Genomic DNA, 23,650 nt, shown 5'->3' on the forward strand with positions numbered 1-23,650 from the left:
TAATGGTTATGTTTTAGATACTGCATGAACAACTGCCGAAACTAATGTCAATGTGACCACAGTAAGAATATGAATAGCAGAAGTGATTTCAGAGGAAAATTAACTGAAGAATCATTATCAAGGACAGAGTTAGTTGGGAAAGACAGAAACTGTTGTAATATACATGTAAGTTTTATAATGATGGTGAGGATGATGGGTAACAATCACTACTGTCATGGTAACAATGGAAATGAAGAGAAGAGGAGGAGAAAGAAAGAAAGAAAGAAAGAAAGAAAGAAAGAGAAAAAGAAAAACTAGTTAAAGCATGTAAAACTAAAAGTATATTAGAAATAATAAAAGAAAAATAAGACAAGAACGAAAGAAAGAACAAAAGAAAAACAAAGAAAGGAAGAAAAATAGAAAGAATAAAATAAAATAAAGAATGAAAAGAAAGAAAAGGAAAGAAAGAAAAGGAAAGAAAGAAAGAAAGAAAACAAGGTTATAAAATCCAATGCTAACAAGAAGAAGAAAAAAATTACATGAAATATTTTGGAAGCATTTATAGAAAGTGAAATATATCTTAATATTTCTTTGCTGTCTAGATCTTGTGTGGCATTAACTTAATTTTAAGTAAGAATATATTTATATGCTTAACCTTTGTCTAAAATATAATTTGTGAGATAACCCACCTGCCCCACCACTACTCCCAAAGAAACATACAAGTCTGACAATTGAAATGCCAGGATATTAACTTTGTTGGGTTGCATCAAGATCTGGTGCCATCAGAAACACTCAATGATTAGCTAATGTATCACTTACCCAAACAGTTTATATATCAGCTGATATCTGGATATATTCATAAATCCATTTGATTGTGTACCTCAGCTGCTAAGGACAAGGAAGCCATTTTTGATTGGTGACAACATCATTTTCTTCATGATGGCATCAAGGTAAAGATATTTTCATCAAAATAGATCTGAACTTAGAGTTCAGAAATGTTTCAGCTATCTTTAGATTTGTTTACGTTAAAGTACATGTGTGTGTATTTACACATACAGGTGAGTACATAAGTGCAAAACAAGGTGGTAAAAATAGTACTCGAATACCAAAGGCAGAGCAATTTGCTTTTATTAAAGCTGCAAAGCAAAATCATCACAAAACTCAGAGTTTCATGTTCCAGTTCATTAGACAGTTGTGATGAAAATGGCTGCCATGTAAACAATGTCATTTTTCTCATGCGATATAGTGGTGTGGCAAAATTTGACTTGTGCATATTAATTTCCATTATGTTCTTAATATTGTATCAAAATTGCATGCATTTATTTGTAAAGTTAAGGAAATTATTAAAAATTGAAACCCATCAGTGACTTTTGGGACACTCTGTATATAAACAGACAGACAGACAGACAGACAGACAGACAGACAGACAGACAGACAGACAGACAGACAGACAGACAGACAGACAGACAGACAGACAGACAGACAGACAGACAGACAGACAGACAGACAGACAGACAGACAGACAGACAGACAGACAGACAGACAAATCCCAGCTGCATGGCTTTGGGTTCAGATTGTAATCTTCCCTGAAAACATGTCCAGCCATGAAGAAAAATTACCTCACTTGGAAACAAGTGAGGTTTGACAACAGGAAGAGCATCCAGCCTGAAAAGATGTGCCTCAATGGATTCCATGCAACCCATGTAAGTATGGAAAAGTAGGCATTGAAATGATGAATGATGATGATGAATCGACTGAAATACATGCCACAAACTAAAAATTATACACCATAACTAAAATGTGTATAAAACTGGTGTTAATTATAAAGTGTGTTGATGAGTATGGAATTAAACAATATGTAAAGTTGTCAACTTACGGACAGTGTCTTCATGTACATTAGTAGTTGCTATGGAAATTGCTCCGTTTCTGTTTCTATGAACAACAACACCATCGCGCTCAAATTTCATACTCTCAGACTTCATCAAAGTTCTGGTATTTCTAAATAAAAATAAATAAATAGACAACAATAATAATAATAATAATAATAATAATAATAATAATAAAGAGAAAGAAGAAAAAACTGAACAACTACAATGATTTGAAGGTTGTGGTCAATGAGAAGAGTATACCAACAGTAATCGGCACACTTGGAAGTATCAGCACTCAACTACCAACATGACTCAAAAAGACTGGTACAAATATAAAGGTAGAACACCTATGGAAATCAGCATTGCTTGGAACTGCAAGAATTTTTCATGGGGTTCTCAAAACAAGTGCACTTTAGACTGCCTGCTATGGACAGCTGACACTTTCTGTCACACCCAGCAAAATAAGCTGAGAGTTTCCATCAAATAATAATAATGGCTTCAAATTTTGGCCAGAATTTCAGAGAAGGGGTAAGTCGATTACATCAACTTCAGTGTTCAACTGTAACTTATTTTATTGATCTTGAAAAGATGAAAGACAAAATCGACCTCAACAGAATTTGAATTCAAGACATAAAGACAGATGAGATGCTGCTAAGAATTATGCCTGGTATGCTAACAACTCTGCCAGCTTACTGACTTAATAATAAGGTAAAAATATCACTATCCTCTGGGATTTTCCAGTCAACACTGACAGAACAATCCAGGCTAATCGACCAAACATAATTATTAAAGACAGGGAAGAAAATACTTATAGACTACTAGATGTTAAGTGTTCCCACTGATACAAATACATCTGTAAAGGAATTTGACAAAGATAACATCCCAGGAGAACCATGTCTCAGAGAAATCCAAAAGATTGTGCTGACAAGTACTGTCCACATCCTTAGAAAAACCCTATCAATTTAAATGTCTGGGTTGTATCACATAGAGATATTTCACTACTGCCCTTGTCACTTACCCTCCCCAAGCTTTTAGTTATACTGTAACATCTATTATCCTTCATTTGCCCTGGGGTGCTGAGTGTTTCAGCAAGTGATTGCGACAAACATGTAGATTAAAAGTAAATAACAACAATAATCATTCTCATAGATACTGCCCACATCCTAAGAAAACACTGTCAACCCAAAAATATCTGAATTTTTTTTAATTCTTTCAAAATCACAAATATTCCAACGAATTTTTAACAAAACCTTAATTTTTTCAGTATTCGGTCTCCTTTATCGGAAATATATCATTGATATTCATAGATAACCTCCAAAGTTAAACATCCACCTTGCTGTTACTTGAGGTCTATGGGTGAGACTTTGAACTGCTTGTATAAAACAAAGCAACAACAACAACAACAGATGATGATGAAGACACACACACACACACACACACACACACACAGCAACAGCACTCTTAAGTAAATATTTTCAGGAAACAAGATAGTATCAGAAAGTTCTGGGACCAGGTTTAAAAGGAAAATACACCATTCCTTCATATATTATTTACATTTGGGCATGTTACTCCTGATCAAGTAGGCCTACAATCAAAATATTCTCCAACAATACATCTTGCTTTTGTAAGGCATGATATATCTAGGGTTACATTAGTTAATGTGTCCATTCTTTCTTTGAGATGAAGAAAATATGATCTAAGTGAGAAATTTAGCTACTATTTTTAACAGGTTACCTGATCTCATAGAAACTGCATATTTTTTTTTGTTAAGGAAGATTTACAAGAAAATGTATAGTGTAGTATTTTACAAGACATTTTACTCTGAATTGATTAAAAAACAAGCTAATATGAAAACAAGCCAGCAACTGCTAAAACTATAATCTACATAACTTTTATTTATATATTACTTGGATGGTACATATCCATATATTAAATTCCTAACTAGATCTACTGTTACATACTGTAGCCTAAGGTGTTGTATGATAGCAAAAAAAACATACTCATAAAAATTTAGTGCAATTTTGCATCATGTAACATTGAGCAGGCCAATAGAGATAGACCAAAATGTAATAAAACCAGACAAATTTATTTTTAATTTTCATATCATATATATGTTGCCTCTAAGGAAGTTATGTAATGAAAAATCCCAATGGTTTTTGTTTTCTCATTGGTTTCAGTCATTGGACATTGGCCAATGCTGTGGTACCAACTTCAAGGGTTCTTAGTTGATCATACTGAAGCTGTATTTTTTTTTTTTTTTTTTTTGTCTGATATTATTCTTATCAATTTCATTTAGCTGAATGATTGAGTTATGCTCTGACCATAAAGGGATGCATAACATGGACACAAATGCAAGCAAACAGGTCTATATATGTGATTAAGAAGTTTCTTTCTCAAACATGTAGTTAAAGGTTCAATCCTACTGTGCTGCAGCCTGGGCACATCATCTCTTACTTGAGCTGCAAGCTGGCAAATCTTTTGTCTGAGAATTTTGGAGGCAAAAACAGTATGAAGACTGTTGAACGTGTGTGTGTGTGTGTGTCTGTCTGTCTGTGTGTGTGTGCATGAGTGTGTGTTTATCTATGTAAATGTTTACAATCTACCCTGAGCTACAATCACAAAAAACATCAATTTCCCCACCCAAATTTGCACCAGAAAACTGAAGCAATACAATATTTGAAAAGAGATGAAAAATCAAAACACTATAATTAGAATAAAATTTAATCAATAATTAATCATCATATGCAGAGTGAACAGCAAGAATGAAAGCAATAATTTGCATATTTATTCTTCATATGTTCTAGCAGATTTGAACTTGAGTATGCTAATCACTGCTGTTTCATCACAGGAGAACAACTTCTTTATGATGAATGTGTTCATAACACTGTGACTCCCAGTGTTTCAACATAATTGTGTCTTATCAGGACTACTGAATCTAAGTGGAGTTCATGGCTTTTGTTTATAACACCAGCAAACTAATTAAGGTATTAATTCAAACTTCATTTAGTTTCAGTGTGATCAAAATTAATATTTCTTTTGTATTACATATAAGCTCCTTTTTCTAAATTTATAAATTTCATAAATATTTAATGTGGAGTAGCACTGAATCTCCTCTTACTCTCCTCCCTATTACTGACTTTCTCTCACTAATCCCTAATGCTACTCTTTCCCTCTCCCTTCTATTTCTCCTTCTCTCACAATGCCTCTCAGTCTCTCTACTAACAGCTTCTCAGCAAACTAAACCTGTTCTTCCCATCATATGTTAACTTTTCAATATCTCACAGATGAACCCAATACACTGTAACGTGGTTGGTAAAACATGCAGAGATAATACTGGACTGAGAAGAGAACCTTTATAGTGCAGGTACAGTACAAAAACAGAAATGTACCCAGTACAACCTGTTAAATGATTTCTACTATGAAGGACATTCATGCCAAAACTGAGACATTGGAGCAACACATGGTTCACCCAACTTATTGGATACTGTCAAATCAACCAATACATGTCAACAAGGAAAGTAAAGATAAAATGATGATGATAATGATGATGATTACACCTTTAGCATTTAAACTAGCCATATCCAACCCAAAATATTTTGCCTGTTATGTTCAAAGTGGCCAGATCTGACCGCTTACACCTATCCTACAATGTCATTATAAAAATAAACAGTCAATCATCAAAATTTCAGAGCTATATGATAATGCAGGATTAATTCGAAACAATATGAATGAATAAATAAGCATTACATTTGACAAAATAATCTGAATATTAAAGGGTCAAGTTAGGTTTCATAAATGGATCAAATTAAACATGTATTATTTTATTCATTTGAACAAACAATATTAATGCAAATGCATCTGTCCGCCATAGCATCAGTACAGATACAGCCTTTTACATTCTGAGTTCAAATCCCACCAAGAGCATCTTTGACTGGTGCTTAGTTTGTTGCACCTCTGATTCCCAGAAGAATGAAAGGCAAATACTGAGATCAATATACTCCACTAGCCCCTCTTTCCAAATTTCTGGCCCTGGGCCTCTGTAAGAAAATGAAGAAAGTTGGATCGGCAGAACTGTTAAAGAATCAGTCGAAATGCTTTGTATTAAGTTATGGCCCCTTATTTTCTAAGTTCAAATACCACGAAAGTCAATTTTCCTTTCATGCTTTGTAGGTCAATAGTATGAAATACTAGTCAAGTACTGGGACTGGTACAATCAACTGCTACACTCCTTACAAATATATGGTCCTGTAGCTTATGCTAGTAATTATTGTTGTTGTTACGTCCAACCCATGCTAGCATGGAAAGCGGACGTTAAACGACGATGATGATGATGATGATGTTATTGATAATGAACAAGCAGCTGCAGCAAGGATCCAGAGAAGAATTTGATTCTGAGGCCACATGATAAGATTGTTTCTTTTTTCTGTGTTTTCTTTTCATCAACAAAGGGATTTAAGATATTTAAATATGCACTCCATTCCTCTGGAGAGGGGAAAATAAGGTTTGTTTTTGAGACATATTTTTATATTTTTGCCAGACATTGTTTTGTAGTAATTCAATACAGTTTCTCCTTGGAAAGTGGGATGAGAATGCCAGCCACAAATGTAATAGCAACAGAAATGTACCCAAAGAAAATTTTAAAAACAGACAATTTTTTTTTTTAAACCAGCAGACAGAAAGGAAAATGATGACAACTGAACAAGCAGACACAAGTAAGAATACAGACATTTTCATTTCGATAAATACAAATAGAAGGAAAAAAAAATGCTGACAGCTAAAACTATAACAAAACTAACAACAGTTTTGCTGGTGTTGTGAGCTAGAAAAAGAAAATGGACATGGGTCAACTGCAGCAAAAGAAAAATGTAGGAGAAGTATGTCACAAAAACAGTGCTTCTTTGACAGGACAATTTAAGAAGCAAGGACAAAAGGAAAAGTGATGTATCTTTTGTTTTTTCTAAAAACATAGTGAGTTTACCCTCAAAGTTGTTGGAAGAAACCCTGACCGATGTATGGCACAATGTATACTCCATCAAGTGAGGTTGAGTGTATTTGTATATATAGTATATATATATATATTGTTGTTATTAGTTAATGTTTTGAGAAGAAAAGTGTATGGCTAGTGCTGTAGTATATGAGGGGAGGAAACTCACAGACCACAACCAGAGATATTGGTATGCATTTGCAGTATATATATAGTATGGCAAGGTAGTGAGCATGGAAGTAACAACACACATGCTGTAGGGTAAGGTTTACATGGATATTCAGCATATGGTGGGCCTCAAATATCACAAGGTTACCTAAGAGTTATACTACACAGCAGGAGCAATGAGAAAGGCAATCAGATAAATGGGATAAAGCAGAAAGCCTAGCTACTACACATGTAGGAGCAAGAACCACTTGAAAGCTGTCTGTTGGAGGAGGATGAAAAAGGATGGAAGGCAACAACAACTGTAAATTCCAGAAGCTGCTATTCCTAGAGCAATAATATGGCCTTTGTGGCAAATAAGCAAGACAATCATTGTTATTAATAACAGCAGGGTTTGAACTTTTTGTGTTGAGTTCAAATCCTGCCTTTTATCCTTCAGGAGTAGATAAAATAAATTACCAGTCAAGTATGGGGTTGACAAATGCCAACTCCTCAAAACCACTGGCCTTGTGCCTAAATTAGAAATCATTATAATAATTTACAATAATTGTTAGAGCTTTGGACAAAATGCCTGACAGTTTTTCTTCTGACTCATTATAGTCTAAGTTTAAATTCCTCCAGGGTCAACTTCGCTTTTCATCTCTCCAAAATTGATACAATAAATTTCCAATCAAATAAAATACCAATCAAATATTGGGGGTTGATGTAATAGACTTACCCACTTCCCTCAAAATTGTCGGTCTTCTTGCCAAAATTAGATATTATTAGTGTTACTATTATTAAAGGCAGCAAGCTAGTAGACTTGTTAGCATGCTGGGCAAAATGCCTAGTGGTTTTCTGTCCATCACTATGCTCTGAGTTCAAATTCTGCCAAGGTCAACTTTGTCTTTCATCCTTTCAAGGTCAATAAATTAAGCACCAGTGAAACAGTGGGGTCAACGTAATCAATTAGACCCTTCCCCATAAAATTTGAGGTCTTCTGCCTCCAGTACAACGGATTATTATTATTATTATTTGTGCCAGATTTTGAAATCATTATTATTGTTATTTTTATTATCTACCCAACTCCCCTGAAATTGCTGGCCTTGTGCCAGATTTTGAAATCATTATTATCATTATTATTATTATTCAGGCAGTGGGTTGACAGAATTGTTAGCACGGCAAGCAAAATACTTAATGATATTTTGTCCGTCTTTACATTGTGAGTTCAAATTTTGCCAAGGTCAATTTTGCCTTTCATCCTTTTGGGGGTAGATAAAACAAGTACCAGTTGAATACTGAGGTCAAAGTAATTAACTTACCCCCTCCCTCAAACTTGCTGACTTTGTGCCAACACTTGAAATCATCATCATTATTGTTATTACTAGCTGTTCCCCCCCCCCCGTACAATCAAGAACGACAGCTAATTGTAGTGTTTTATAAATAAATATGGATGGTAAATCAAATTAATAGACTTGTCAATGTTATCTAGAGGTTATCTTTACACACACACATACACACACACACACACAAGCATTCACATTTCCCTTTCACATACACACACATATACTCACACAGAGTTGAAACGCTCTCACTACCAGTTTGCCATCACCCTTTCGTTTCTTATTCATATGTTGCGCGAGTATTGTTATAGTAGATTCTTCTTCTTCTTCTTCTTCTTATTATTATTATTATTATTATTATTATTATTATTATTGCTACATTCTAAGTTCAAATTCTGCCATGGTTGACTTTGCCTTTCATTCTTTCAAGGTCAATAAATTAAGTACCAGTGAAACACTGGAGTCAATGTAATTAACTAGTCCCCTCCCTGCAAATTTCAGGCCTTGTGCCTTTAGCAGAAAGAATGATTATTATTATTATTATTATTATTATCATTATCATCATCATTAAGGTAACAAACTGGCAGAATCATTAACATGTTGGAGAAAATGTAGATCAGCATTTCTTTAGATTCTGAGTTCAAATCCTGCCGAGATCAACTTTGCCTATCATCCTTTCAGCCTCGATAAAATGAGTACCAACTGAGCAGGGGGAGGGGGGCAACTTACCCCCTCTCCTAAATGTGCTGGCCTTATATCAACATAAGAACTACTACTACTACTACTATTTATATCTCTATATATCACTCACTCTCTCTTTCTCTCTCTCTCTCTCTCTCTCTCTCTCTCGCTTTGTTTACTTGGCGATATATGTATCTTTCAGGGTAAGAATTTTGCTGCTTTTTGAGAGTTGGCAAATTTGATGATCCAACAAAACACAGGCCGGTCCTGCAAGTCCCAAGGGTTCTGGATTAGCAGAACAATGCTGTAATTTGAACAGGTTATGTTTGAGATGAGGGGGAATATCAACTGGGAGTGTAGGAACAGAGAAGTGTGAAATCACAAACATACAACCATACACACAAATAAAAACTCAGAGAGAGACAGACAGACAAACAAACAGACAGTCAGCTAGGGACAGACAGACACATAAACAGAGAGTGAAGGAGTGAGAGAGGGTGAGAAAGAGATTCTAGAACCTTCAGTAATGTTACATGATGCAAAAATATGCTTCATTTTACAAGAGGGTTATACAATCTCTCAAATAGGCTCTCAAGGAATCATTTCTCAAAAGAAAGACTAATAAGTCAGCTATTTTTGCAAGCTGGCCATTGATGACACACCCTAGCAAATGAATCAAGCAAGTTGAACAAGCTGGTTTCCCATGCCACTTAACAGAATGAAAGATTTCTAAAGAGTCTGTCCTAAATACTGTGCTTATGTTATTAGTTTATTACATTCATGCCCAGTTTTAATTCCTATTTAGATAGGTCCACTTTACTTCAATCACAAATGCTACTAGGAAATCCATCAATGCCACAACTTACTATTTTCTTTCTTAAATAAAGAAAAAAAAAAGAGTGGCTTATATATAGGTGCAAGTGTGGTTGTGTGGTAAGAAGCTTGCTTCCCAACCACATGATTCTGGGTTCAGTCCTACAGCGTGGCACCTTGGGTAAGTGTCTTCTACTATAGCCTCAAGTCAACCAAGGTCTTGTGAGTGGATTTGGTAGACGGAAACTGAAAGAAGCTTATCATATGTATGTATGTTTGTGTGCCTGTGTTTATGCCCCCCAACCCCACCCATCGCTTGACAACTGATGTTGGTGTGTTTATGTCCACATAACTCAGCAATTCAGCAAAACAGACCAATAGAATAAGTACTAGGCTTATAAAGAAATAAAGAATAAGTCCTGGGTTTGGTTTGTTCAACTAAAGGCAGTGCTCCAGCATGGCCACAGTCAAATGACTGAAACAAGTAAAAGAATATATATATATATATATATATATATATATATATATATATATATGGGGGGGGAGGGGGTTATGCTCTAGTCACCTGTATTGTAAATCAGGTGGTTCATGAAGGAGTCACATCCAATGATTGGTGTAGCAGCACCATAGTCAAATGCTACAAAGGTAAAGGTGATACCTTAGAAATAATTACAGAGGTATCAAATTGTTGGATCAGGTGATGAAAGTTACGGAGAGAGTCATAGCTTAACTAATTTGGGAAAGAGTTAATCTAGATGAGATGCAGTTTGATTTTATGCCAGGTAGAAGCACCACTGATGCGATATTTCTGGTAAGGCAACTTCAGGAGAAATACCTAGCCAAAGATAAACTTCTGTGCTTGGCTTTTGATGACTTGGAGAAAGCCTTTGACAGAGTCCCCTGATCCCTTATCTGGTAGTCAATGCGGAAACTAAGGTACAGGGATGCTACCAATAAGGTGAGGCTGGGTAACAAGTACAGCGAAGAATTCAGGGAGCAAGTAGAGATTCACCAAGGATCAGTGCACAACCCTCACTTGTTCATCATAGTCCTCCAAGCAATAACAGAGGAATTCAAGACAAGCTGCGCTTGGGAGCTCCGCTAAGCCGATGACCTTGCTCTTATAGCTGAATCACTACCTGAATTAGAGAAGAAGTTCCAGGTATGGAAGGTCTAGAATCAAAGGGCCTTAGAGTTAACCTAGCAAAAACTAAAGTCATAGTAAGCAGGAAAGCAGACAAATCATAAATCCCTTCAGTAGATGGCCCTGCTCAATCTGTAGAAAAGGTGTAGGTAGAAACTCCATAATATGCACCCAGTGTAAGCTTTGGACACATAAAAGGTAAAGCAACATCAGAGGAAGGTTAACAGGGAAAATAAATTTTGTATGTGGAAGGTGCACAGGTACAATAAACAGTGAAATGTGCAGAAAACAGACTCCCTCAACTTGGCAGCCAGAGGAGCAAGCTAGACACAGTAGATACCTTCTGTTATCTAGGTGACCAAGTTAGAACTGGAGGTGGATGCTCCAAGTGTGTCGCTGTGAGAATAAGATTAGGCTGAGCGAAGTTCAGTCCTACCCCTGCTGGTAACAAAAGGCCCCTCTTTCAGAAAGAAAGGCAGATTGTTTGATGCCTATGTGCAAACAGCCATGCTACACAGCAGTGAAACATGAACTACTAGCAGAGGAACCCGGTGTTGCCCGGGAATGAAATTGTTGCTTATATACTGGAAGGAAAGAAGCAAAATATGCTGTATAGAAATCTGAGAACATTCTGAGAACGAGCGAGATCGTTGCCAGTGCCCCTGGACTGGCTTGTGCGGGTGGCACATAAAAGACACCATTTCGAGCGTGGCCGTTTTCGTGCGGGTGACACGTAAAAGCACCCACTACACTCTCTGAGTGGTTGGTGTTAGGAAGGGCATCCAGCTGTAGAAACTCTGCCAAATCAGACTGGAGCCTGGTGTTGCCATCCGGTTTCACCAGTCCTCAGTCAAATCGTCCAACCCATGCTAGCATGGAAAGCGGACGTTAAACGATGATTCTGTAGATGGACTCTCAGATGAATGATGATTGGGCACCTCTCATGAATTGGAAAATTGAAGATGCGCCAAAAAGCCTCATTGGTACTTGGAAACTTTTACGAAAATTAAAATGGGAATTAAATGAAAAAAATGATTTACGTGAATATCCTCACAAGAGTAATTGAAATAAATGGCGATTGTGGAACCCTTCACGCACGCACGCACGCACGCACGCAAGCGCACGCACACACACAGAGTATCATACATCAAATGAAATGGACGTGTGTGTGTGTGTGACAGAGAGAGAGAGAGAGAGAGTGAGAGAGAGAGAGGTTTGTTGTCATGTATACGTACATGCATAAATATGCATACATCTTTGTGTGTGTGTGTGTGTGTGTATGAGAGAGAGAGAGTAAATACTACATACACACCGCTCTCTCACTCTGTCTCACACACATACACACGCACACATACATCCAAAAATGATGGATGCATATGACAACACACCCCTTGACTCACTCACACTGTCTCTTACAAACACACACATACATAAATATATACAAGCATATTTACAAAGACACACGTGTGTATGCGCGTGTGTGTGCTGTGTGTGTGTGTGAGAGAGAGAGAGAGAGAGACAGACAGAGACAGAGAGAGACAGAGACAGAGAGAGACAGAGACAGTGAAGGGGTGTGTCGACAATTATACGTACATACATAAATAGTCATACATTTCTTGTACGTATGTGTGAGTGTGTGTGTGTGAGAGAGAGAGAGAGAGAGAGAGAGAGAGAGAGAGAGAGAGAGAGAGAGAGAGAGAGAGAGAGAGAGAGAGAGAGAGAGAGAGAGAGAGAGAGAGAGAGAGAGAGAGAGTCACTGAAACATCTCTGTCTGTCTATCTGTCTGTCTCTCTCTCACACACACACGTGAAGATATACACACAGAAAAGATGTATGCATATGTATTTATGTATGTACGTAGACATCACAACACACCCCTTCACTCACACACATACAGAAACACACATGTGCGTGTGTGAATCACTACGAATACATAGAGCTGAACACGGTGTGCCAAAATAAGAAAAATAAGAAAAAATTTATTTACGGAAATTAACAAAGTGTGCGAGTTTGGAACGAAATCAAACCTGGAGTGTGTGAATGAAAGAGAGAGAGAGAGAGAGAGAGAGAAAGAGAGAGAGAAAGAGAGAAAGAGAGAGAGAACATTGCAAAGAATGAATGAGATGAACATGGAACGCCCAAAAATCGTATAAATAAAAGCACGTTAAAAACTATCTTGTACGGAATATTTAAATTTATGAACTTCGTAAATATGTGTTTCAGTAATTGATCATAGTTGTTTACAGAAAGCGAACATTAAAAGTAGAGAGTGAGACACATCGCCATTTTTGTCATGACCGTACCGGAAGTTGACATTGAGAAACCTTTTTAAAGAAGTGAATCTTAAATATAAAGCTATATTATTTATTTTTAATTTAAAAAATCAAATGAGGAGCCTAACATTTATCCGAGGTCAAATTATTCATGCATCACAAGTATGGAAGTAAATGGTGAAGCTGTTTTCACGTGATAAGCGATTACACACACATCTCTGTTTTATATATAGTATAGATGACAGCCAAGAACATGTGTAGGCTTAAGAGAAATGAAACCAGTATGCTTCGCTGGATGTGCAATGTCAGTGTGCATGTTCGACAGAGTGTAAGCATCTTGAGAGAAAAGTTAGGCATCAGAGGAATTAGATGTGGTGTGCAAGAGAGACAACTGTGCTGGTATGGTCATGTGATGTGTATGGATGAGGATAGCTGTGTAAAGAAATGCCGATCTCTACCTTTGGTAGAGGTAAACCCAGGAAGACATGGGACGAGATGGTGAAGTACGATCTTCGAACTTTGGGCGTCACAGATGCAATGACTGGTGACTGAGACCTTTGGCAATGTACTGTACTTTAGAGGACCCATCATGGCAAGTGCACCCATGCTGGTGGAACGTAAAGAACATCTTTTGAACATTGGGCCTCAGGGAGACCAAGACCATTGGCATTATGTCATGCTTGGGAGGAGGACCCATCTAGCCAAGCAGAATCGCAGCCATGGTGGATATCAGTGTCATGCAAATTGGCACGCAAGCCAGTGGCACATAAACACACCCCAGTGTCATGCAAATTGCACCCATGTCGGTGACATGTAAAAGCACCCACTACACTCTCAGAGTGGTTGGCATTAGGAAGGGCATCCAGTCGTAGAAAACCATGCTAAGTCAGACTGGAGTCTGGTGCAGCCTTCCAGCACGTCAGCTGAGTCAAACCATCCAACCCATGCCAGCATGGTCAATGGACATTAAATGATGATGATGATGATGATATATTAATGTTTGTTTTTATGTTTTTATAATAAACACCTTAATTATATGTATTATAATACTTATAATCTGATTAGTTACTCTATACTTTTGTGGAGCACAAATCTATTATTCTTACACAAGAATGTTGTTGTCAGTGACTTCGAAGTTTCAGCCAGCTAACCCATCATTGGACTGTGATGATTTAGACTTAGTCTTGCTTTTATTTAGTATATATATATATATATACATACATGCACATATATACTTATATATGTATGCATGTATGTATATATTTGTATATATAAGTATATGTATGGGTCTTTTTGTTTTGTTTTTATATTCAGGAAAGAAAATAGGAAGTGGTGGCCTTTATGGCATTCCCTTCATTAGTGTCCATGATCAGGTCTGATCTGATGTTAGGTAACAACAACAGCAACAACATCATACTGCTATCACTATTTCTCAGCCCCTTTTGGGAGGCCATGCAAGGTATACATATACTGCTTTGTCTAACAAGATTAATCATTGAAAAAAGAACAGAAAAAGATATTTCTTGACTCTAGGATCGTGATTTCCAGTAACAATTTTAACTGCCAAATACTGCGGAAGCATCAACCTTGAAACTTGTTCAAGATCAGATTTGATAGAATATAGGACAGATATTGTATATTGATTAAGAAGTTAATTTAGTTTGGGAATATTGATAAAAGAGATGAGGATGAGCATACTAACTCATAATACAACCGAACTACTACAGGGATATATTACAAAATAAAATCAAATGCTATCACTCCAAACACATACAGGAAGAATGCATGGGTCTAAATCTGCCATATCTTTTACCTTTACATTTTTCAGTTATTACACTGAGGCCATGCTGGGGCACCATCTTGGAGAATTTTTATGGGAATAAATCAACCGCAGTACTAATTAGATTTTTTAAGCCTGGTATTTATTCCAGCAGTTTAAACTGCTAAGTAATGGGGATGTAAACACACAAACACCACTTGTCAAGTGGTGATGGGGTACAAGCACAGTCACACACACACACACACACACATACGACAAGCTACTTTCAGTTTCTATCTCCCAAATTCACTCACAAGGTTTTGGTTGTCCTGAAGTTACAAAACTTGCCCAAGGTGCCACACAGTTGGACTAAACCCAAAACTATATGGCTGGGAAGCAATCTTCTTACTACACAGTCAAGCCTGTGCCATAAATGACAAGTTTCCATATGTATATGAATATATGTGTGCGTCTCTGTAAATGCCTGGACAAATGTAAACATGTAAGCATACATAGCTATGCAAGCTTACATATGCATACATCTATATGCAAAGATACATCAATGCTTACATGTATATGCATGCATAAACATGCAGTCCAGTTGAATTAGGCAAAACTTAAAAATGATAATTTCTGATAAATTTGATACTACTATCAGTATTCAACAGTAAATCTTTTATAATTCTGTAAATTGTTTTAAAATAATAAACTTAGATTAACAAGTTTTACCCATATCTCTATGCACAGACGAACACAAATCTATACACACAAACACACACGAACATATATACACTACACTAGCACATATATACATATGTATGTATATATACATATGTATGTATGTATATATATATATATATATATATATATATATATATATACACACACATACATACATACATACATACATACACACACACATACATACGACGTCTGATCAAAAAGTATTGGGACTGGCGCTATAAAAAGAAAACTGCAACACATGAGTTCAGTATTTAATCTCCTTCAAAGTAACCCCACTTCTGAAACCACACACTTTATCCAGCGTCATATTCATTGATGAAAGAATTCTTGGAACTCCTTTTTTGGGAACGCAAGCAGCTGTCCTGTCTCATTCTCTTGGCTCTCCTCAACATCTCAAAATCTCGATGGGACCTTCCACTGCAAAAACTGAGGCTTGGTTTCAGGGTCATAGTCCTAGATCCATAATTCGTCATCTGTTAAGACATTATCATTTCCAAAATATTTTTGTCATCAACATCTCAATACCTTGCGCTTTAGTTTTGTCCCTTATTATTTATCTTGTTTCTCTCCATGAAATTCAATTGAATTCAGTTGTTGTCTTAAATTCATGCTTATTCATTTTCTAAGCTTCCTAAATTCATGCTACGTTATATTCTAATCACCCAGAATTCATTGCTCTTTTAAAAAATTACGATTTATGCATTGTTGTCTCTCAAATATTTAAAATCTACAATTAAGAGCCCTCTCTACTCGCTGGCGGTACCTACCCACCACCACTACCCATTTTCCTTTATTCAAAAATTCTTATCGCTCCTTAAAATTATGGCTTTTAAGTGTTGATTTCTCAGCCCAAGAATTACAGCGTGATGTGCTGCTTGACTGGTCCCCCCTCTCTCTCTCTCTCTCTCTCTCTCTCTTTATATATATATATGATGATGATGATGATGATCTTTTCTCCCGCCATGCCTCTGTCTACCCCTCCATCCTCTCTCTCCCCCTTCGTAGTTTTTCCTTTAAGGTCTTCAGGTTCTGGCTATATATAAATGAGAAACCCATTCTAAATTATCTCGCTGACGTACTACGACGAAATACCCAAGATGCAGATAAGATAGAGATTTTTATTTATTTACGGCCTCAAACATCTCAATACCTTGCGCTTTAGTTTTGTCCCTTATTATTTATCTTGTTTCTCTCCATGAAATTCAATTGAATTCAGTTGTTGTCTTAAATTCATGCTTATTCATTTTCTAAGCTTCCTAAATTCATGCTACGTTATATTCTAATCACCCAGAATTCATTGCTCTTTTAAAAAATTACGATTTATGCATTGTTGTCTCTCAAATATTTAAAATCTACAATTAAGAGCCCTCTCTACTCGCTGGCGGTACCTACCCACCACCACTACCCATTTTCCTTTATTCAAAAATTCTTATCGCTCCTTAAAATTATGGCTTTTAAGTGTTGATTTCTCAGCCCAAGAATTACAGCGTGATGTGCTGCTTGACTGGTCCCCCCTCTCTCTCTCTCTCTCTCTCTCTTTATATATATATATGATGATGATGATGATGATGATCTTTTCTCCCGCCATGCCTCTGTCTACCCCTCCATCCTCTCTCTCCCCCTTCGTAGTTTTTCCTTTAAGGTCTTCAGGTTCTGGCTATATATAAATGAGAAACCCATTCTAAATTATCTCGCTGACGTACTACGACGAAATACCCAAGATGCAGATAAGATAGAGATTTTTATTTATTTACGGCCTCAAACATCTCAATACCTTGCGCTTTAGTTTTGTCCCTTATTATTTATCTTGTTTCTCTCCATGAAATTCAATTGAATTCAGTTGTTGTCTTAAATTCATGCTTATTCATTTTCTAAGCTTCCTAAATTCATGCTACGTTATATTCTAATCACCCAGAATTCATTGCTCTTTTAAAAAATTACGATTTATGCATTGTTGTCTCTCAAATATTTAAAATCTACAATTAAGAGCCCTCTCTACTCGCTGGCGGTACCTACCCACCACCACTACCCATTTTCCTTTATTCAAAAATTCTTATCGCTCCTTAAAATTATGGCTTTTAAGTGTTGATTTCTCAGCCCAAGAATTACAGCGTGATGTGCTGCTTGACTGGTCCCCCCTCTCTCTCTCTCTCTCTCTCTCTCTCTTTATATATATATATGATGATGATGATGATGATCTTTTCTCCCGCCATGCCTCTGTCTACCCCTCCATCCTCTCTCTCCCCCTTCGTAGTTTTTCCTTTAAGGTCTTCAGGTTCTGGCTATATATAAATGAGAAACCCATTCTAAATTATCTCGCTGACGTACTACGACGAAATACCCAAGATGCAGATAAGATAGAGATTTTTATTTATTTACGGCCTCAAACATCTCAATACCTTGCGCTTTAGTTTTGTCCCTTATTATTTATCTTGTTTCTCTCCATGAAATTCAATTGAATTCAGTTGTTGTCTTAAATTCATGCTTATTCATTTTCTAAGCTTCCTAAATTCATGCTACGTTATATTCTAATCACCCAGAATTCATTGCTCTTTTAAAAAATTACGATTTATGCATTGTTGTCTCTCAAATATTTAAAATCTACAATTAAGAGCCCTCTCTACTCGCTGGCGGTACCTACCCACCACCACTACCCATTTTCCTTTATTCAAAAATTCTTATCGCTCCTTAAAATTATGGCTTTTAAGTGTTGATTTCTCAGCCCAAGAATTACAGCGTGATGTGCTGCTTGACTGGTCCCCCCTCTCTCTCTCTCTCTCTCTCTCTCTCTTTATATATATATATGATGATGATGATGATGATCTTTTCTCCCGCCATGCCTCTGTCTACCCCTCCATCCTCTCTCTCCCCCTTCGTAGTTTTTCCTTTAAGGTCTTCAGGTTCTGGCTATATATAAATGAGAAACCCATTCTAAATTATCTCGCTGACGTACTACGACGAAATACCCAAGATGCAGATAAGATAGAGATTTTTATTTATTTACGGCCTCAAACATCTCAATACCTTGCGCTTTAGTTTTGTCCCTTATTATTTATCTTGTTTCTCTCCATGAAATTCAATTGAATTCAGTTGTTGTCTTAAATTCATGCTTATTCATTTTCTAAGCTTCCTAAATTCATGCTACGTTATATTCTAATCACCCAGAATTCATTGCTCTTTTAAAAAATTACGATTTATGCATTGTTGTCTCTCAAATATTTAAAATCTACAATTAAGAGCCCTCTCTACTCGCTGGCGGTATCCCGCCCTCCCACCCCTCCACCGGAAGTTCATTCGTCTGTCATCCCTCTGTCATCCCACCCCCTCCACCGGAAGTTCATTCCTCTGTCATCCCACCCCCTCCACCGGAAGTTCATTCCTCTGCCATCCCACCCCCTCCACCGGAAGTTCATTCCTCTGTCATCCCACCCCCTCCACCGGAAGTTCATTCCTCTGTCATCCCACCCCCTCCACCGGAAGTTCATTCCTCTGTCATCCCACCCCCTCCACCGGAAGTTCATTCCTCTGCCATCCCACCCCCTCCACCGGAAGTTCATTTCTCTGTCATCCCGCCCCCTCCACCGGACGTCCATTCCTCTGTCATCCCACCCCCTCCACCGGAAGTTCATTCCTCTGTCATCCCTCTGTCATCCCACCCCCTCCACCGGAAGTTCATTCCTCTGTCATCCCACCCCCTCCACCGGAAGTTCATTCCTCTGTCATCCCACCCCTCCACCGGAAGTTCATTCCTCTGTCATCCCACCCCCTCCACCGGAAGTTCATTCCTCTGTCATCCCACCCCCTCCACCGGAAGTTCATTCCTCTGTCATCCCGCCCCCTCCACCGGAAGTTCATCCCTTTGTCATCCTGTCAACCTCGGCTGTCTCCCGGAACCCATCTAGTGGCCTTGGCCATCCTCTCCCCTACCTTTGGGTAGCGCATTAAGGTTGAGAAATGTTTGCAGGTTGTAGGTAATGTTTTGCTTATGAATTCTTCCAATTGCAAGTTTTCTTTTCAGGTACACGACACTGCTTTTCCTCTTCCCAGGCTACAGGCCCACACCCCCAACACCCATACTGTTAGGATTGGCACTCTCAACGTCGGCACGCTGAAAGGTAGATCTGGTGAAATTGTTGAGATGCTTGAACGGAGATGCGTAGATATGTGCTGCATCCAGGAAGTAAGATGGAGAGGAGGTTCTGCAAGGTTCCTCACAGGCAAAGAACACAGGTACAAGATTTTCTGGGCAGGGAACACTGACGGGGTCGGGGGCGTAGGAATACTTCTAGCGGAGAAATGGGTGGATAAGGTAATCGAGGTCGTTAGAGTAAGTGACAGAGTACTTAAGATCAGACTAGTGCTTCATCATAGATTAGCTACTGTCATCTCAGCCTATGCACCTCAACCTGGGCTACCAGATGGTCTGAAAGACCAATTCTATGACACCCTCTTGCAAACTACCTCGTCGACGAGTGACAGGGACCTTCTCTTTGTGGCTGGAGACTTCAACGGTCATGTCGGACGTCGTGCTGGGGGCTTCCATGGCATACATGGAGGCTATGGCTTCGGTTCCCGCAACGAAGAGGGAACCAGACTGCTGGAGTTCTGTGATGCAACCAATCTTATGGTCTGCAATACCAACTTCAGGAAACCTGCCAGTCACCTAGTCACCTACCGCTCCGGCAGACACTCTAGCCAAATCGACTACATCCTCGCCAGAAATAGGGAAAGAGGGCGGCTTATAAATGCCAAAACCTACCCTGGCGAAGAATGTACCCCACAACATAGATTAGTAGTTAGCGACTTTGGGATCAAGGCAAAATGGGTGCCCAGAATTAGACAGGCTTGGAGAAGAAGGGTGTGGAAGCTTAAAGACCCTGCAAACGGACAGAGACTTAGAGACAAGTTACTTGAAGCATTTAACGAAATAGAAGGGGATATAGCATCATACAACGTGGAAGACAATTGGAGATTTCTGCGGGACAACCTGTTGAAAGCCACCGACCAGATTTGTGGGTGGTGTAAGGTCCCCTCCCAACCCAGAGTAACGTGGTGGTGGAACAAGGAGGTAGACAGGGCTATTAGACAAAAGAAACAAGCTTGGAAGGACTGGAAGAACGGTGGTAGCAGGGAATTGTACCAATGTGCCAGAAGGGAGGCTAGGCGACAGGTTTATTTAGCCAGAGGGGAAGCAGATAAGGAAAGATTTGCCAATGTTCTGCGCCGTGAGGACCAAAGACTCGAGGTATTTCGGGTTGCAAGACAGTGTAGGAGAGAGAATAGTGATGTTGTAGGAGAGAAATGTGTTCGCATGGATGATGGTACGCTTGCATTAAATGAGGATGCAAAGAAAGAGGTCTGGAGATGCCACTACGATAGATTGCTTAATAAAGAGAATGAATGGGAGAAAGAGAGCCTGCCTTATGTCGACCCAATAGAGGGACCAGCTATCCGAGTTGATAGTACCAGGGTAGATAAAGCAATTAAGAGTATGAAGACCGGGAAAGCCCCCGGCCCATCAGGAATCACTGCAGAGATGCTCAAAATATCTGGCAGTGTTGGCTATAGCCTAGTCACCCGTATTACGAACCAGGTGATACACGAAGGAGTCATACCCTATGACTGGTGTAGCAGCATCATAGTCAACTGCTACAAAGGTAAAGGGGACGCTTTAGATACAAATAATTACAGAGGCATCAAGCTGTTAGATCAGGTTATGAAAGTTACAGAGAGGGTCATAGCCCAACTAATTAGGGAGCGAATCAATTTAGATGAGATGCAGTTTGGGTTCGTGCCAGGTAAAAGCACTACTGATGCCTTATTTCTAGTGAGACAGTTGCAAGAGAAATACCTAGCCAAGGATAAACCTCTGTACCTGGCTTTCGTTGACATGGAGAAAGCCTTTGACAGGGTCCCCCGATCCCTTATCTGGTGGTCAATGAGGAAACTTGGGATAGAAGAATGGCTAGTGAGAGCTGTGCGAGCCATGTACAGAGATGCGGCCAGTAAGGTGAGGGTTGGAAATGAGTACAGCAATGAATTCCGGGTAGAGGTAGGGGTCCACCAAGGTTCCGTCCTCAGCCCCCTATTATTTACCATAGTCCTCCAGGCAATCACAGAGGAGTTCAAGACAGGTTGCCCCTGGGAGCTCCTCTATGCTGATGACCTTGCCCTAATTGCGGAGTCACTATCAGAACTAGAGGAGAAGTTTCAGGTGTGGAAGCAAGGTCTAGAATTGAAGGGCCTTAGAGTCAACCTAGCTAAAACCAAAATCCTAATAAGTAGGAAGGTAGATAAAACACAAACCCCTTCAGGTAGATGGCCCTGCTCAGTATGTAGAAAAGGAGTAGGTAGTAACTCTATAAGATGTACCCGGTGCAAGCTATGGACACATAAGAGGTGCAGCAACATCAAAGGCAGGTTAACTAGCAAGTTAGTTTTTGTTTGTGGCAGATGTTCAGGTGCAATAAAGACTGCAAACAAACAGGAAACAACTTCTATCTCATTCCAGGGTGAAAAACTAGAGGTAGTCGATAGCTTCCGCTATCTGGGCGACCAAGTTAGTAGTGGGGGTGGGTGCGCTGAAAGTGTAGCTGCTAGAATAAGAATAGCCTGGGCAAAGTTTAGAGAGCTCCTACCCCTGCTGGCGACAAAGGGATTCTCACTCAGAGTAAAAGGCAGACTGTATGACGCATGCGTACGAACAACCATGCTACATGGCAGTGAAACATGGGCTGTAACTGCTGAGGACATACGTAAGCTCGCAAGGAATGAAGCCAGTATGCTCCGTTGGATGTGTAATGTCAATGTGAATACCCGTCAGAGTGTAAGTATCTTGAGAGAAAAGCTGAACATTAGAAGCATCAGTTGTGGCGTGCAAGAGAGACGATTGCGCTGGTATGGACATGTGGTGAGAATGGAGGAGGATAGCTGCGTGAAAAAGTGCCACACCCTAACAGTTGAGGGAACCCGTGGAAGAGGTAGGCCCAGGAAGACCTGGGCTGAGGTGGTGAGGCAAGACCTTCGTACATTGGGCCTCACCGAGGCGATGACTACGGACCGAGACCTTTGGAAATGGGCTGTGCGTGAGAAGACCCGGCAAGCCAAGTAAGATCGTTGCCAGTGCCAGTACCGCCTGACTGGCTCCTGTAGGATTTTCGAGCGAGATCGTTGCCAGTGCCCCTGGACTGGCTTGTGCGGGTGGCACATAAAAGACACCATTTCGAGCGTGGCCGTTTTCGTGCGGGTGACACGTAAAAGCACCCACTACACTCTCTGAGTGGTTGGCGTTAGGAAGGGCATCCAGCTGTAGAAACTCTGCCAAATCAGACTGGAGCCTGGTGTTGCCATCCGGTTTCACCAGTCCTCAGTCAAATCGTCCAACCCATGCTAGCATGGAAAGCGGACGTTAAACGATGATGATGATTAACACAACCAAAGAGATCCTGTGCAGCTGAAACCCAATCTTCTTTTTCAGATGACCACACTTAACACACTTTACATCTAAGCACTGCTAACATACAACAGATGTGAGCAACAATGTTATAGCATAGTGTGCATGCGCAACAGAGTTCAAAGTTAATCTGTGCCAAGTGGCAGCTTCATTCTGCATACTTTAGCTTTACTACCAAAGTAAAAGTTCCAATACGTTTTGATCAGACCCCATGTATGCATGTAGACTTTTATAAAAGCTGAATTATCTCAAAAACTGCTACTCAGTTTCAAATTCCTGTTCGTCAGACAAAATTCCGAGATGCAGCACGGAATTTTGTCAGTGAACAGGTCGCGGTCTCAAAGCAACGAAAATATTTTGGCAAATAAAAATTTAAATGTTGAAGTGAATCTAACGGTTTTTGTGTGTTTCTTAAATCGCTTATAAACACCTTCCACGCTGCAATTGTTTTCGTTCCAGCACACG

General features: G+C 39.0%; 1 protein-coding gene across 50 annotated transcripts in view; it reads right to left on the reverse strand.

Moving 5' to 3' along the window:
- Nucleotides 1-23,650, reverse strand: part of LOC106868006 (uncharacterized) — a 553,573-nt gene that overhangs the window by 294,138 nt on the left and 235,785 nt on the right. For all 50 annotated transcript variants that reach the window (XM_089342694.1, XM_089342659.1, XM_052976095.2 and 47 more), the window contains one exon: nucleotides 1,856-1,977. In XM_089342694.1, the coding sequence (XP_089198820.1) occupies nucleotides 1,856-1,977 (122 nt within the window). The remainder of the gene's footprint in view (nucleotides 1-1,855; nucleotides 1,978-23,650) is intronic.

Source organism: Octopus bimaculoides, chromosome 2 (genome assembly GCF_046866305.1).
Source record: "Octopus bimaculoides isolate indiv1 chromosome 2, ASM4686630v1, whole genome shotgun sequence".
Lineage (NCBI taxonomy): Eukaryota > Metazoa > Mollusca > Cephalopoda > Octopoda > Octopodidae > Octopus > Octopus bimaculoides.